Source organism: Pogoniulus pusillus, chromosome 9 (genome assembly GCF_015220805.1).
Source record: "Pogoniulus pusillus isolate bPogPus1 chromosome 9, bPogPus1.pri, whole genome shotgun sequence".
Lineage (NCBI taxonomy): Eukaryota > Metazoa > Chordata > Aves > Piciformes > Lybiidae > Pogoniulus > Pogoniulus pusillus.
The window spans coordinates 37,235,607-37,252,670 of NC_087272.1; the positions used below are offsets into that span (position 1 = coordinate 37,235,607).

General features: G+C 48.8%; 1 protein-coding gene across 1 annotated transcript in view; it reads left to right on the plus strand.

The window, feature by feature from the left end:
* GABRB1 (gamma-aminobutyric acid type A receptor subunit beta1) overlaps window positions 1-15,294 on the plus strand; it is an 85,223-nt gene extending 69,929 nt beyond the window's left edge. The window contains exon 5 of the mRNA XM_064148433.1: window positions 15,010-15,294. Within this exon, the coding sequence (XP_064004503.1) occupies window positions 15,010-15,093 (84 nt within the window). The 3' untranslated portion in view covers window positions 15,094-15,294. The remainder of the gene's footprint in view (window positions 1-15,009) is intronic.
* The last annotated feature ends 1,770 nt before the right edge of the window (window positions 15,295-17,064 follow it).

Consider the following 17,064-nt stretch of genomic DNA (forward strand, 5'->3'; position numbering starts at 1 on the left):
GGCTATTCTCTTCCAGCATCACTCAGACTTCAGGCAAACGTGTTCCACTGTCACAGGAGGAGGAGGAAAGCCAGGCTGCACTCCAATTTACTTACTGGCAAGCTGCTATGTGTTTTACAACAGGTCTGAGCAGATTATCAAAGCTGTCCTTTTGGTCTCAAAAATCTGGGTCTCTATGACAACTGTAATGCTGCAGCATGATTCAGGCACCAACACTGCAACACTCAACCATGCGTTAGCTTTGGCTGCAGCACTCTTGGAAGCCACTTCAGATGTGTGTGAACTGAACAAGCCCACAGAAACCTGAACAGAGTCAGCTGGGGAGGGGAAAAGGAAGATCTCTTTAGTTGGCTACAGCACAGAGAATGGCAATTGGGCCCTGATTCCATAGGGTTTTATGTCCCTCTCTGCTTCAGAGTGAAATAGACTTAACATTAAATACACATAAAGCTTTGATGAAAGGCACAACCAACTTGAAGTGATATTGCAGTAAATCAATTAAATACTCCACCTCAGCCTCTGTGTAGTTTGCTGCCAGAAAAAAAAAGGGCAACAACTGTGTTCATACCTAAGCATTCATTATCACCTCTGTCTGCACAGAGTGGTCTGACAGAACAAGACTGGAACAGATTTATCACAGCTGCCTGCTGGAGACAAGATTGCATTGATCCAGAGAGTGATTGCATTTGAACTACCAAGGATGCAAGAAACTATACCTCAAACCAAAAGGGCTGTTCTTATTAGAAATGAAACATCTGTCTTAAATCTGAGCTTCCCCAGACAGCTTTTCCTTTGCCTGTCTGCAAGCACCAGATATCTACTAATTTATTCATACCTGGCAATAAAATGAATGTGACTCTGCTGCTACCTGAGGCAGCAGCAGCTTTGAGCTGAATCTCCTTGTGTCTTCTCCCTAAAGTATCCCAAAAAAATCACTAAAAGGGCATCTGGTCTCATCCTGCTGCTTCTCAGCAAGCACATCAAATTGCTTCCAGAGAAGGTATAATTTCTCCCTTCCCAAAGGAGGTCTTTGCTCAGAGTATTCTAAATCCCAGTTGGGAAAAAAAAAAGGGTAGAATTTGATGCTGTTTTGAAGAGATTCAATCTTTGTGATGTTTCTAACAAAAGGCAGCTCCCACCCCTCACAGTTGCTTAGGTTCTGACACATCTGTAAGTGAAGAGCTTCTCTCACCCACATGGAATCAATCAGGTTGGAAGAGACCTCTAAGCTCAGCCAGTCCAACCTAGCACCCAGCCCTGGCCAATCAACCAGACCATGGCACTAAGTGCCTCATCCAGGCTTTGCTTCAACACCTCCAGGCACAGTGACTCCACCACCTCCCTGGGCAGCCCATTCCAATGCCAATCACTCTCTCTGCTAACAACTTCCTCCTCACATCCAGCCTGTACCTCCCCTGGCACAACTCGAGACTGTGTCCCCTTGTTCTGTTGCTGGTTGCCTCCCCCTGCCCTCTACCCCCCATGTCTCAGCATGTGTCACTTCCCACAGCCCCTGCAAACCCCAGGGCAAAAACCAACACTCTCAATTTTCTCCATCCTGACTTTGGTTATTGCAGAGCTCTGTTCTGCTTCTGGCCAGTTCTAAGTGCTCTAAAAATATATACTCAGCCTTAAGTTTCTTTCAGACTTGGAGGGCTATGAGGAGAGAACAGGAGGTGTCTGTACCAGAACTCAGATCAAACAGTGAGACCTTCCTGATTTTAACTATCTGAATGCAAAAGGCAGGAGTTCCTGCCTGCCTATCCTGACTTCATCTGCCAGCTACAAGCAACACCATGTTCTCAGCATTTCATCCCATTCACAGCACTCAGGTGGGTCTCCATCCAAGCCTTCTCCTCTACTCTCATTGCTGCCTGCTCTATGACGTGCACAAAATGCCTTATTTCACAACTCTGCCACGGATCAATCAGTCCAACAAACCCTAGCAAAAGGATAACTAACCCCATGAAAAACACAAACCGACCCAAAAAGCACACTCCATCACAGAGTGCTCAGAAAACAAATCACTCCCACAGGAAACATCCCTGGGCAAAAGCAGAAAGGGAGATCAGTGTGTGCAGGCTGCTGGTGTGATGCCATATACAGCCCATGAGGACAAAGTGACTCCTCCTTGGGCAACACATTGTGCAAACTGAAAGGCACTTTAAGCATTTCTAAAGACACTCAGATCACAGAAACATGCAGGCTGGCAAAGCCCCTCAGGATCACCAAGTCCAACCTAGAACCCTACTCTACAAGACTCATTTTAAACCACAGCCCTAAGCACCACGTCCAAACGACCCTTAGACACATCCAGGCTGGGTGACTCCACCGCCTCCCTGGGCAGCTCATCCCAGTCCCTGACCACTCTCTCCATGAAAAATCTTTTCCTATTGTCCAACCTAAACCTCCCCAACCTCAGCTTGAGGCCGTTCCCCCTTGTTCTGTCTCCAATTCCCTGTGAGCAGAGCCCAGCAGCAGCCTCTCCACCACATCCCTTCAGGTAGCTGTAGACAGCAGTGAGGTCTCCCCTCAGCCTCCTCGTTGTCACACTAACCATCCCCAGCTCCCTCAGTGGCTCCTGATAAGATTTACTCCCCAGGCCCTTCCCCAGCTTTGTTACCCTCCTCTGGACCTGCTCCAGCACCTCCACATCTCTGTTGTATTGCTGTGCCCAAAACTGAACAAGCCCAGGGTGGCTCTGAGTACAGACATTGAGCTTGCATCACTGCAAAGTCACTCTCAGAAGGATCACCCACGGAGATTCTGCACACACACAACCACCTGGAGACCCACATTAACTCCTCCTGACTTAGCCAAAAATGCCATCCTTCTGAGCTGCAGAGAACCTGCTGGCAGCAAAACAGGACTGGTTTTAAAGCTATGGCACAAGCATTCACAGCAGCAGATTCAAGCATTGCAGGCACCGAAAGCCTAGCGCAGATCTGTGGAGTGGAGCAAATTGGTTTGCAGATACTCTGAGAGGCAGATTCACAAATAGCTTCTTGACACTGACAGTGAGGAATTAGCCAAAGGAGGACTGTATGCTTCCCTCTTTGCACATCAACATTTAAAACGTGTATTTGGCTCAGTTTAAGTCACTCCTTGCCACTCATCTAAGTCGCTCACTAAGCTAAAGCACTTTATGCTTTGCAGCGCACTTAGTGTTCAGCCACAGCAACTGCTCTGTTGCCACACTTTGGAAAGCTTCCTTTCCCCAGAGGACTATGAAGCACTTCTTTTACTTTCACAATGTCTTTTCACACTACACACGACTTTAGGAATTACTCAGATGCCAATCCTATAGCCTATATATAGCCATAGAATCAACCAGGTTGGAAAAGACCTCCAAGATCATCCAGGCCAACCTAGCACCCAGCCCTATCCAATCAACCAGACCATGGCATTAAGTGCCTCAGCCAGGCTTTGCTTCAACACCACCAGGGATGGTGACTCCACCACCTCCCAATGCCAATCACTCTCTCTGGCAACAACTCCCTCCTAACATCCAGCCTAGCCCTGCCCTGGCACAGCTTTTAACTGTGTCCCCTTGTTCTGTTGCTGGTTGTCTTGCAGAAGAGCCCAACCCCACCCTAGCTACAAACTCCTTTCAGAGAGCTGGAGCACCTCTGCTATGAGGCAAGACTGAGGAAGTTGGGGATGTTCAGTCTGGAGAGAAGGCTCTGAGGTGACCTTATTGTGACTTTTCAGTATCGACCCCTGTACTCAGCACTGGTCAGGCCACACCTTGAGTGCTGTGTCCACTTCTGGGCTCCTCAATTCAAGAGAGATGTTGAGGTGCTGGAAGGTGTCCAGAGGAGGATGACAAAGCTGGGGAGGGGTCTGGAGCAGAGCCCTGTGAGGAGAGGCTGAGGGAGCTGGGGGTGTGCAGCCTGCAGAAGAGAAGGCTCAGGACAGAGCTCATTGCTGCCTGCAGCTGCCTGCAGGGAGGCTGTAGCCAGGTGGGGTTGGGCTCTTCTGCCATGCAGCCAGCAACAGAACAAGGGGACAGAGTCTCAAGTTGTGCCCAGGACAGGTCTAGGCTGGATGTTAGGAGGAAGTTGTTGTCAGAGAGAGTGATTGGCATTGGAATGGGCTGCCCAGGGAGGTGGTGGAGTGGCTGTGCCTGGAGGTTGTCAAGAAAAGCCTGGATGAGGCACTTAGTGCCATGGTCTGGTTGACTGGCCAGGGCTGGGTGCTAGGTTGGACTGGATGATGTTGGAGGTCTCTTCCAACCTGCTTGATTCTATGATTCACAGGATCATAGCATATTAGGGGTTGGAAGGGACCCAAGGAGACCATCAAGTCCAACCCCCCTACCAGAGCAGGACACACACAATCTAGCACAGATCACAGGGTTGTCTGATCACCCTTAATTCTTAATGTTTCCTCCCTTAGCTTACTGCAACCACTTCTAATAGCTTTATTTATTCATCTTCCTCAAACTTTAAAGCAACAAAACATGAAGTGAGAGAACAGACTGACAAAGAACCCACATTGTGTAGGAAAGATTGAGCAGTTCAGTTTTCTGAGGAGTTCCTTCATGCAGATTTTTTCACCTTCACTCTCTCTTCACAGAGAGTGATTTCCCACTGGAATGGGCTGCCCAGGGAGGTGGTGGAGGCACTGTCCCTGGGGCTGTTCAAGGCAGGATTGGACGTGGCACTTGGTGCCATGGTCTAGCCTTGAGCTCTGTGCTAAAGGGTTGGACTTGATGATCTGTGAGGTCTCTACCAATCCTGATAATACTGTGATACTTAGTGCCATGGTCTGGTTGACTGGATAGGGCTGGGTGCTAGGTTGGACTGGATGAGCTTGGAGGTCTCTTCCAACCTGGTTGATTCTATGACCTAAGGTGACCTTGCCAAAAAACCATGCTGGTATAAGCCAAAACAACCCAGCAGGGCCTGACTCACCTGCATGAGTCCTGATTAAAACCAGAGCCCCTCCTGCCTTAAACAAGAGGAGGTTTTGGGCTGGCATGCTGGAGGCACAAACCAGATGGACCTGGATTCCAAATACCCTTTATTTTTCCCACAGATTAGAACAGCTGCATCTAAAACTGGGGGAATCTGCCTGGCAACACAATGAGAACACTTAGAAGTAGATCTTAATTAGTCAAATGAAATAAGAGCTCAAGGGCAAGATGTGTTTACAATAGGAGCAGACAAAACAATGCACCATGCAATATTGACTGAGCTAAATTAATGGAGTGCTAAGCAGCTGGACCTCTGCTGCTAATGTTTACATAATGAGCTTATAAATAGTAGTGTTCTCTTTTTAACTTTGTAAAGCAACCCAAGTCAGGATAAACCCCACAAACTTCCAGGGCTGTGGCTCCAACTGGGATGGGCATCTATTGTGCAGCACTTCCATTCCCTTCCTCATCTCTCTATGATTCTATCTTTGTGGTTCTACTCTCAACTCTCTCTGAACCTCTATAAATAACCTACTTTGATGCTCAGTCATCCTTACACAGTAAAAATGTTTCCCAATGTTCAGAGGGAACCTTCTGTGTTTGCAGTTTGCTATCATTGCCTGTTGTCTTGTCACTGGACATCACTGACTCAGTCTTTGCACTCTTCCTTGAGCTGTCTATACACATTGGTAACATCAGGATGCTGGCAAGTGGCCTGGAGCACAGCCCTGTGAGGCTGAGACAGCTGAGGGTGTGCAGCCTGCAGCAGAGGAGGCTCAGGGCAGAGCTCATTGCTGTCTACAACTGCCTGAAGGGAGGCTGTAGCCAGGTGGGGTTGGTCTCTGCTGCCAGGCAAGCAGCAAGAAAAGGAGGGGACACAGTCTCAAGTTATGCCAGGGGAGGTCTCGGCTGGATGTTAGGAGGAAGTTGTTGTCAGAGAGAGTGATTGGCATTGGAATGGGCTGCCCAGGGAGGTGGTGGAGTGGCTGTCCCTGGAGGCGTTCAAGCAAATCCTGGCTGGGGCACTTAGTGCCATGCTCTGGTTGATTGTCTAGGGCTGGGTGCTAGGTTGCACTGGATGATCTTGGAGGTCTCTTCCAACCTGCTTGATTCTATAAGTCTGTAATTCTGTAATTTGATAGGAGGAAAGCGAGGGGTGAAGAGAGTGAAGGGCTTTGCAGCGAGACCTTGACCTCCTGGACAGATGGGCAGAGTCCAAGGGGATGGTGTTCACTAGCTCCAAGTGCAGGGTGCTGCACTTTGGCCACAACAACCCCATGCAGAGATACAGGCTAGGGTCAGAGTGGCTGGAGAGCAGCCAGACAGAGAGGGATCTGGGGGTGCTGATTGATACCCACCTGAACATGAGCCAGCAGTGTGCCCAGGTGGCCAAGAGAGCCAGTGGCATCCTGGCCTGCATCAGCAATGGTGTGGTCAGCAGGAGCAGGGAGGTCATTCTGCCCCTGTACTCTGCAATGGTTAGACCTCACCTTGAGTCCTGTGTTCAGTTCTGGGCCCCCCAGTTTAGGAGGGACATTGAGATGCTTGAGTGTGTCCAGAGAAGGGCAACGAGGCTGGGGAGAGGCCTTGAGCACAGCCCTACGAGGAGAGGCTGAGGGAGCTGGGATTGGTTGGCCTGGAGAAGAGGAGGCTCAGGGGAGACCTTATTGCTGTCTACAACTACCTGAGGGGTGGTTGTGGCCAGGAGGAGGTTGCTCTCTTCTCTCAGGTGGCCAGCACCAGAATGAGGGGACACAGCCTCAAGCTACACCAGGGGAAATTTAGGCTGGAGGTGAGGAGAAAGTTCTTCCCTGAGAGAGTCATTGGACACTGGAATGGGCTGCCCGGGGAGGTGGTGGAGTCGCCGTCCCTGGAGCTGTTCAAGGCAGGATTGGACGTGGCACTTGGTGCCATGGTCTGGCCTTGAGCTCTGTGCTAAAGGGTTGGACTTGATGATCTGTGAGGTCTCTTCCAACCTTGGTGATACTGTGAGACTGTGATTTGCATGGGATTTATAAACGCAGTGTAAAATCTGCTCCTGGCAGCACTGCAAACAAGTTAACTTCCATCTGTTTCACCTGAAGGTAGGGAAGTTCTCTCAGCAGAAAAGGTGAAGGGCTTCCAGGAAAGGTTAGGTGTCTCTCAGCCCAGGTCAGGCTGTGCTGCCAGGATCCAAATAGAAACAATTCGTGGTCTATATTTTGCTGCCTCTGAAAAATGATTTTCCTCCCTCTCCTCAAACCAGAAAGCAATAAAGGGCACTTTTGTACCTGAATTCCATTCTGGATTAAAAAATAGTGTGGATTTCTGATTGTGCACTGCATTATGTTCTATATGCAGTTGGTCCTTCACTAGGAGTCAAACCCATCAAGCATTTTCAGTGCAAACCTGACTGCTTATTCAGAAACCTTCCATGTTCCCAACTATTGAGATTATGATGACACTTCTGTGCTTGCCATCAGAGATATTAAACACAACCAAACAATTCCTCTCCCAAAGGGCTTTCAATCTTGATCCAAACTCCACTGGCAAATGAGATTTGAAAAGTTAAAGGAGCAAAAAGAAAATGATAACAAGAAACAATGAACCAATATTAAAGTTGTTGCCACAGCAAGGCAAGGGTATAATTCACCCTGTGGACGGTGCCAGGATGTTTCAAGAGTGACTTTATGCTGTAACAACATTTATTTTCTGCTTCTAATGGATAGGGAGTGATGTCTCCAACTGGGATAGAACAGATTGCCCCATATGTTAAATTTACTTTCATTTGTGAAACCTTAAATAACTGACAATTTGGAGTACTCCAGCAGCCTAACCAAGTTTATATTTGAGTCAATATTGCTGAGGTTAAATTCTGACTCATATCCCTGGTAACAATCTGCCATCTGCCTAAAGCAAGTATTCCTCAGTGAGAAAGAATCATAGAATCACAGAATCAACCAAGTTGAAGGAGACCCCCAGGATCATCCAGTCCAACATATCACCCAGCCCTATCCAATCAACCAGACCATAGAATCAACCAGGTTGCAAGAGACCTCCAGAATAATCCAGTCCAACCTATCACCCAGCTCTAGCCAATCAGCTAAACCATAGAATCATAGAAGCAACCAGGTTGGAAGAGACGTTCAGGATCATCCAGTCCAACCTAGCACCCAGCCCTGGCCAAGCAACCAGACCATGGCACTAAGTGCCTCATCCAGGCTCTGCTTGAACACCTCCAGGCACAGCCACTCCACCACCTCCCTGGGCAGCCCATTCCAATGCCAATCACTCTCTCTGACAACAACTTCTCCTAACATCCAGCCTAGACCTGTCCTGGGCACAACTTGAGACTGTGTCCTCTTGTTCTGATGTTGGTTGCCTGGCAGAAGAGACCAACCCTACCTGGCTGCAGCCTCCCTTCAGGTAGCTGTAAACAGCAATGAGCTCTGCCCTGAGCCTCCTCTGTTGCAGGCTGCACACCCCCAGCTCCCTCAGCCTCTCCTCACAGGGCTCTGCTCCAGGTCCCTCCCCAACTTTGTCACCCTTCTCTAGACACCTTCCAGTACCTCACCATCTCTCTTGAGAAGCCCAGAACTGGAGACAGGATTCAAGGTGTGGCCTGAGCAGTGTTGAGCACAGGGGCAGAATAACCTCCCTTGTCCTGCTGCCCACACTGCTCCTGAGCCAGGCTAAGATGCCTATAATCTAATACTTCTCATCAAAATATTCCAGCTAGCTTCAAACTAGCACAATAGCAGAGGGGGAACAGAACCTCCTTAGCCTTGCTGGACACACTTTTCTTACAGCACACCAGGATCCAGCCATGAAGACTAAGCTGTTAGGAAAGGGATGAGCCAGTAACACTGAAAGTGTTGGGTTCCAGCTTCACATCCTTACACAAGGCCAAATGATTCAAAGCACACTAAGTGGAAATATCCCTTAGATATGTCCTATTTAGGCTTAGATCCCTAAGGCAAGGACCTTGTTGCTGAGAGATTTGGAGCTGCCTAGCCAGGAGAATCAGAAGGAAAATGGGGCTTTGCTTGGACATCTCTGTGGAATAGGTAATAATAGTAGAACCATGACTTGATTTGCTAAGTTAATGTAACACTGATCTTTATTTATCCCAGAGGTATTTGAGATGCTGAGTGCTGCAGTGGAAAGTAAAGCTGCCTGGTGGCATTCACAGCTAATATGCTGTTAGCCTCCACTGGATCACAATGTCAGCAACAGTGCTCAAATTCCTTCTTTCTGTGCACAGCACAATTTATACATAACCTATTTCTTGCTGTGCTTGATTCTGGTCATGTTTGAGATTGGTTGCTCTCTTCTCTCAGGTGGCCAGCACCAGAACAAGAGGACACAGCCTCAAGCTATGCCAGGGGAGATTTAGGCTGGAGGTGAGGAGAAAGTTCTTCACTGAGAGAGTCATTGGACACTTGAATGGGCTGCCTGGGGAGGTGGTGGAGTCGCCGTCCCTGGGGCTGTTCAAGGCAGGACTGGACGTGGCACTTGGTGCCATGGTCTGGCCTTGAGCTCTGTGGTAAAGGGTTGGACTTGATGATCTGTGAGGTCTCTTCTTGGTGATACTGAGAGATCTGTGGTACTTCTGCCTAAGTGTTCACAAGCTGTCAGCTGCTGCTCTAGAAGCAAAGCAAAAGGCATTTTCTCACAGTGTTATCCCCTTTCTAGACTTTGTTTTCTAGGAAGTAGAAGCTTAGGATCTCCAGGTGGGCAATTAAATGTGTTTTAATGGTCTATGAAGCTGGAAAAAGAATTTGGTGAGCAAACAAAGGCTTAAATCATTCTTCCCCTGTACTCAGCACTGCTCAGGCCACACCTTGAGTGCTGTGTCCAGTTCTGGGCACCTCAACTCAAGAGAGATGCTGAGGTGCTGGAGCATGTCCAGAGAAGGGCAGCAAGGCTGGGGAGGGGCCTGGAGCACAGCCCTGTGAGGAGAGGCTGAGGGAGCTGGGGGTGTGCAGCCTGCAGCAGAGGAGGCTCAGGGCAGAGCTCATTGCTGTCTGCAGCTGCCTGCAGGGAGGCTGTAGCCAGGTGGGGTTGGGCTCTGCTGCCAGTCAGCCAGCAACAGAAGAAGGGGACACAGCCTGAAGCTGTGCCAGGGGAGGTTCAGACTGGAAGTTCAGAGGAAGTTGTTGTCAGAGAGAGTGATTGGCATTGGAATGGGCTGCCCAGGGAGGTGATGGAGTCACCATCCCTGGAGGTGCTGAAGCAAAGCCTGGCTGAGGCACTTAGTGCCATGGTCTGGTTGACTGGATAGGGCTGGGTGCTAGGTTGGAGTGGATGATCTTGGAGCTCTCTTCCAACCTGGTTGATTCTGTGATTCTATGAAGTGGACCAGACTGCTGAGGCTGTCAGCCCAGAAATACCGAGCAAACACATTTAGAGCCCAGAGCATCCCCCGTGCGAAGTGCAGCCGTGGAACAGCCGCTCGCAGCACCGCCCCGAAGCCAGCGCTCCTCTAACGCCGCTGCCCAGCGACAGCAAGGAGCCCGTGGGGGACGCAGGGCAGACCGTCGGGGCCGGGCGGCCGCCGGCGAGTGCGGAGCATGGGCGCCCCCGTGTGGAGAGAGGAAGCCAAACACCGGCGCTGTGCTCAGAGAACCAGAGAATCGCCAGGGCTGGAAGGGACCTCAAGGACCATCTGGTTCCGACTCCCCTGCCGTGGGCAGGGACACAGACTCACAGAATCAACCAGGTTGGAAGCGACCTCCAAGCTCAGCCAGTCCAACCTAGCACCCAGCCCTGGCCAATCAGCTAGACCATGGCACTGAGTGCCTCACCCAGGCTTTGCTTCAACACCTCCAGGCACAGCAACTCCACCACCTCCCTGGGCAGCCCATTCCAATGCCAATCACTCTCTCTGACAACAACTTCCTCCTAACATCCAGCCTAGACCTCCCCTGCCACAGCTTGAGACTGTGTCCCCTTCTTCTGTTGCTGGTTGCCTGGCAGCAGAGCCCAACCCCACCTGGCTACAGCCTCCGTGCAGGCAGCTGCAGACAGCAATGAGCTCTGCCCTGAGCCTCCTCAGCTGCAGGCTGCACACCCCCAGCTCCCTCAGCCTCTCCTCATAGGGTTTGTGTTCCAGGCCTCTCACCAGCTTTGTCACCCTTCTCTGGACACATTCCAGCACCTCACACTAGATCAAGTAGCCCAGAGCCACACCCAGCCTGGCCTTGAAAACGTTCTTTCATTGAGCTCTTGCAGCCCAGAAAGCCAGCCAGAGCCTGGGCTGCAGCAAGAGGAGTGTGGCCAGCAGGGCAAGATAAATGATCCTCTACTCCACACTGCTGAGACCCCACCTGGAGTACTGCATCCAGCTCTGGAGCCACTATTACACGAGCATGTGCTGGAGGAAAAATTAGAGAGGCAAAAGCCCATTTCGAGCTTAGGCTGACAGTAAAAGGTTTAGCTACTTAAGTATGAGTACATTTGCATGTGGAAACTTTTAATTTGGAGATTTATTATCATTTGGCTGATTTTCCTTTTCCACAAAAAAATAGGAGGGAATGCATCTTTGACTCAAGGCAGACAAAGCTTCAGCTGCTAGGTCACTGCAGTCATTTCGGTCCCTGCAAATAGGTGTTGAAGCAAAGCCTGGCTGAGGCACTTAGTGCCATGGTCTGGTTGACTGGATAGGGCTGGGAGCTAGGTTGGACTGGATGAACTTGGAGCTCTCTTCCAACCTGGTTGATTCTAACGTGCCCAGAGAAGGGCCACAAGGATGATCAGAGGGCTGGAGCTGCTCTGCTATGAGGAGAGACTGAAGGAGTTGGGGTTGTGCAGTCTGGAAAGGAGAAGGCTCCCAGGTGACCTTCTTGTGACCTTCCAGTCTCTTAAGGGAGCTATAAGAAAGCTGGGGAGGGACTTTTGAGGCTGTCAGGTAGTGATAGAACCGGGGTCACCTGGAATTATGAGCCTCATAGAAGTCTGATTGTTTTGGGGAGAGAGTTTTGTGTTTCTCTATTACTTTTACCTTGTATATGACTGTAAATATTTGTGCATATATCTGCTTGTATATTGTGCTAAGCTGTAAATATAGCTTCATTCCTTAACTTACAGCCAGCTGAGTCTAGTCTGAGTGAATTCATTGTGTGTGGCAGGGTGGAGTTTGGGGACAGGTAACTCCCAAACCATCCCAGACTTGTATGAAACTCATGTTAGGACATCACCATGCAGTTTAAGTACTTCTCTCTCTGCCACAGCAGCAGGGGTGCCCCTTTAAAACAGTGATATGGATATATACACAGAGGGAAAAGGATCACAGGGAAAAAAGCTGCTAAGGGAATACCTGGGCAGTACAGAGAAGTCCAGCAAACAAATCAGTGTCAGAGCTAGACACTACACAGACTAGACCCACTTTTTCCATCCTTGAAATAGCTTTTCTTCCATTGTGAGCATTAAAGGCCTCTGCTGCCCAAAAGATGAGGGCTTACCATTGCCTGCTAGCCAGAAGCTAGAGCTGCTTCATACTGAATGCTTCCTCATTCACACCAGCACAGCTCCTCACCTGAAGGCACTCTGCACTTCAAACAGGAGCCATCTGCCCTCTGCTAACTCTGTTCACAGCCAAGACTGGCTCCAAGATTTAAGCCCCAGCCAACTCCTTCCTTCCCCAGGCTTGCCAGTTTGGAAAGCTAAAAGCAATGTCAGCACCTGTGGAACCTGAAGGCCTCCAAGTCCTGCAGCTGTGAGTCATCCTGAGCTCATGAAAGCAATGCTTCTTACACCCCTAGAACACCCTGCTAAGCACACGATGAAGGGCAGCACAACAAAAATGGTATCAGGCCAAGGAAGGAACTGCCTGGGGAGAGCTTACACCTTGTTAGCATCTTAGAATCATAGAATCAGTCAGCTTGGAAGAGACCTCCAAGATTATCCAGTCCAACCTAGCACCCAGCCCTAGCCAGTCAACCAGACCATGGCACTAAGTGCCTCAGCCAGGCTTTGCTTGAACACCTCCAGGGATGGTGACTCCACCACCTCCCTGGGCAGCCCATTCCAATGCCAATCACTCTCTCTGCCAACAACTTCCTCCTCACATCCAGCCTAGACCTCCCCTGGCACATCTCCAGACTGTGTCCCCTACTTCTGTTGCTTGCTGCCCAGCAGAAGAGACCAATCTTCAGATTTCCAGAAGCTAGGGGCAATAACAGGGGTAATATTACTGCTTTTGGCTCTGTCTTCTCCAAATACTATCCTCAAAGTATTTGCAACCAATTCCTATTGTGAATATAACCTCAACTGAATCTTTATAACCTTCACATCATATTATGTGGGAGGCAGAGCCAAATGAATAGAGAAATAATATTTTATTATTAATTTCTCATCTCATTCCTCTTTATTCATAACAATGAGGAGATAATCATAGAATCAAGCAGGTTGGAAGAGACCTCCAAGATCATCCAGTCCAACCTAGCACCCAGCCCTGGCCAATCAACTAGACCATGGCACTAAGTGCCTGAGCCAGGCTTTGCTTCAACACCTCCAGTCCCTAACTCTCTAGAGGCTTTGGTTCAGCTGGCTAAACTACTGTCAAGTTTCCTGAAGCTTTGAGTTCAAAGATGTGCTTATTTGATCTGTTTTATATCAATTAAACCTGACTACATCTAACACTTGAAGTAAAAGCCTAAAAATAGATGAGATGTTTTTTTCCTTTGGTAGGTAGCTGGGGAAATTAGGAAAAGGCAATACACTGGAGCCAAATATTAGTTCCAAAACTGGAACTAAATATTAGTTTTAAAATCTCAGTTGTGAATTTGGGTGGAGTTTGGGTTTTTTTTTTTTTTGACTCAGGCACTTTTGAGTTGAAATCAAAATGGTTTTTAGAACTAGTAGCAATAATGTTAACATTCCCAGGGGTAGAAGTGCAAATGAATGTTTAATTAAATGATAAATAATCAACACTGCTGTCAAAAGGAAAGAGAAGGAACTTGGTAGTTTTGAAGTTGATAGGGTATAGTTCTGTGGTAACAGGAGATCAAAGATGACAATCTAATTAAAACCACTGCATGAATATCAAAGGGATACCTACAGCTCCAACAGACACTGCCAAGTAGGAGTACAAGCAACCTGAATTCTTCTAGAAGCATCTTTTGCCACCACTGCCTTCAAACTTTGCAGTTTGTCACAGCCTATGGAGGAAATAGGCCAGGCTGGATGCAGCCTTGAGCAGCTGAGGCTAGTTGAAAGGTGTCCCTGCCCATGGGAGGTTGGAGGAGATGATCTCTAACGTGTCCAGAGAGGGGTGACAAAGCTGGTGAGGGGCCTGGAACACAAACCCTACGAGAGGCTGAGGGAGCTGGGGGTGTGCAGACTGCAGCAGAGGAGGCTCAGGGCAGAGCTCATTGCTGTTTACAACTACCTGCAGGGAGGCTGTAGCCAGGTGGGGTTGGGCTCTGCTGCCAGGCAAGCAGCAACAGAACAAGGGGACACAGCTTTAAGTTGTGCCCAGGACAGGTCTAGGCTGGATGTTGTTAGGAAGTTGTTGTCAGAGAGAGTGATTGGCATTGGAATAGGCTGCCCAGGGAGGTGGTGGAGTGGCTGTGCCTGGAGGTGTTGAAGAAAAGCCTGGATGAGGCACTTAGTGCCATGGTCTGGTTGTCTGGATAGGGCTGGGTTGGACTGGCTGAGCTTGGAGGTCTCTTCCAACCTGGTTGATTCTATGATTCTAAGTTTCGTTCCAACCTAAACCATTCTATGGTTCTATGAAATCAAATGCAAAGTTGGGATATGAGCTGGGTTTTGCTGTCAGAGCTCCTTCAAGATAGCTTAAAAGTTTCAGAGAAGTCTGTTGGTAAACTGAGCAACTCAAGCCTGAACAGATAGTAGTAGTATTGGGGTGTCACATGAGGGTGGTGAGACTCCAGAGTAAATTGCCCCAGGGAGGTTGTGGCTGTCTCCTCCATGGTAGTGTTCAAGGTCAGGTTGGATGAGGCTTAAGCAGCCAAATCTAGCTGAGGTATCCCTGCCCATGGTGGGGAGGCTGGAGAAGATGTTCTCCAAGGTCCCTTCCAATCTAAGTCATTCTATGATTCCACTTAATTTCTGTCCTTGTTTTCTGTCTTCTCCCTTTCCACATCTAGAGTTTTCCTCTGGAGAGAGAAGAGACTACATGGCTTCTGTGTAACAGAAATGTCACAGGACATGAGGGGTTGGAAAGGACCTAAGGAGATTGAGTCCACCCCCCCTGCCCGAGCAGGACAATGCTATCTAACACAGATCATACAGCAGAAGGTTGAATTCCTGATTAACTGCAGCTCCTTCCGCTTTAACCACAGCCATCTAAGCCAAGCAATAAACCAAAAAGGCAAAACAAAAAAAAAAATCAATGCTCCAATTGTGCCTCTGTTTCAGATGGATACAGAACTGATGATGTTGAACTTGACTAGAGTGGAGGCGAGTCAGCAGTAACAGGCATTAATAACATCGAGCTCCCACAGTTTTCTGTTAGAATCATAGAATCAAGCAGGTTGGAAGAGACCTCCAAGATCACCCAGTCCAACCTAGCACCCAGCCCTGGACAATCAACCAGACCATGGCACTAAGTGCCTCATCCAGGCTTTTCTTGTTGGAAAACACTCAGCAATACTGTGTCCCACTGCTTTGGTCATAGAACCAACCAGGTTGGAAGAGACTTCCAAGATCATCCTGTCCAATGTGTGTTCTTCCTGTCATTAACAGAAGTGTGACTGTTGGACATCAGCATTTCTACACTGAGTAAAATGAATGTCCACATTCCACATGGATGTAACTCCAGTGGCATAACAAAATCCACTGGTGGGCTGGACTACCTCTCCTATGAAGACAGGCTGAGAGAGTTGGGGTTGTTGAGCTTAGAGAAGAGGAGGCTCTGAGGAGACCTCCTTGTGATCTCCCAGTACCTGAAGGAGGCCTAAAAGAAAGCTGCTGAGGGACATTTTATGATGTTGAATAGTGGTAGGGCTAGGGGAAGTGGATCCAAGCTAGAGGAGGGGAGATTTAGCTAGGCATTAGGAAGAAGTCCATGACCATGATGGTGGTGAGATGCTGGAACAGGTTACCCAGGGAGGTGGTGTAAGCCTCATCCCAGGATGTTTTTAAAGCCAGACTGGATGAGGCTCTGGGCAGTCTGATCTAGCATGAGGTGTTCCTGCCTATGGCAGGGGGGCTAGATAGAATCATAGAATCAAGCAGGTTGGAAGAGACCTTCAAGATCATCCAGTCCAACCTAGCACCCAGCCCTAACCAATCAACCAGACCATGGCACTAAGTGCCTCATCCAGTCTTTTCTTGAAGACCCCCAAGGACGGTGCCTCCACCACCTCCCTGGGCAGCCCAACCCTGACAATTCTGTGATATCTATTGAGGTTTGTGTGTACCTAAAAATCACAACTCCCTTCTCTGTACAGGCAGAAAGCAGTCTGCTCCTTCAGAGCATTCTCAGCCTCAGCATGCAGCTGCAGGCTCAAGTGTGAATGCTCTCAAACCCTGGTACAAAGCATGTATGCCTTCTGTTTTCTGTCAGAGAAAGGCTGGGGTATGCATGTGGTGCTCTTAAAAGTTCAAGTGGGATTGTAAATGCTTTCCACCCCCCTCTGAGTACTGGTCTCAGTGTAACATTTAGACAAAAGCTTTCAGTCCTGAGGTAGAGCTTTTTGTTAAACTCTCCAAATCTATAGGAAAAAGAGCTTACCTGTACTCTTGTCCTTTACATTTCCTCATCTTTTACTCAGTTCAATACCTTGGGGTCCATGTAGTCAAGGCTGGCATCTGAAGAAGCATTGCTTCCCTCTTCATCACAAACCTTTCTTGTGCTGCTTCTCCTCTAGGCTGGATTATTTCAGGAGCCTCATCCAGCCTGACCTTAAACACATTCAGGGTTGAGGCTTCTACCATCTCCAGGGATGAGGCTTCCTCCATCTCCCTGGGCAACCCATTCCAGGATCTCACCACCCTCACACTGAAGAACTTCTTCCTGACATGCAGTCTACCCATTTCTAGCTTGGTTCCATTCCCCTCAATCCTATCACTACCTGACATCCTCAAAAGTTCCTCCCCAGCTTTTTGTAGGCCCCCTTAAGATATTGAAAGGTCACAATAAAATCATCTCAGTGCCTTCTCCTCTCCAGGCTGAGACCTGTGTACTCTGCACTGGTTAG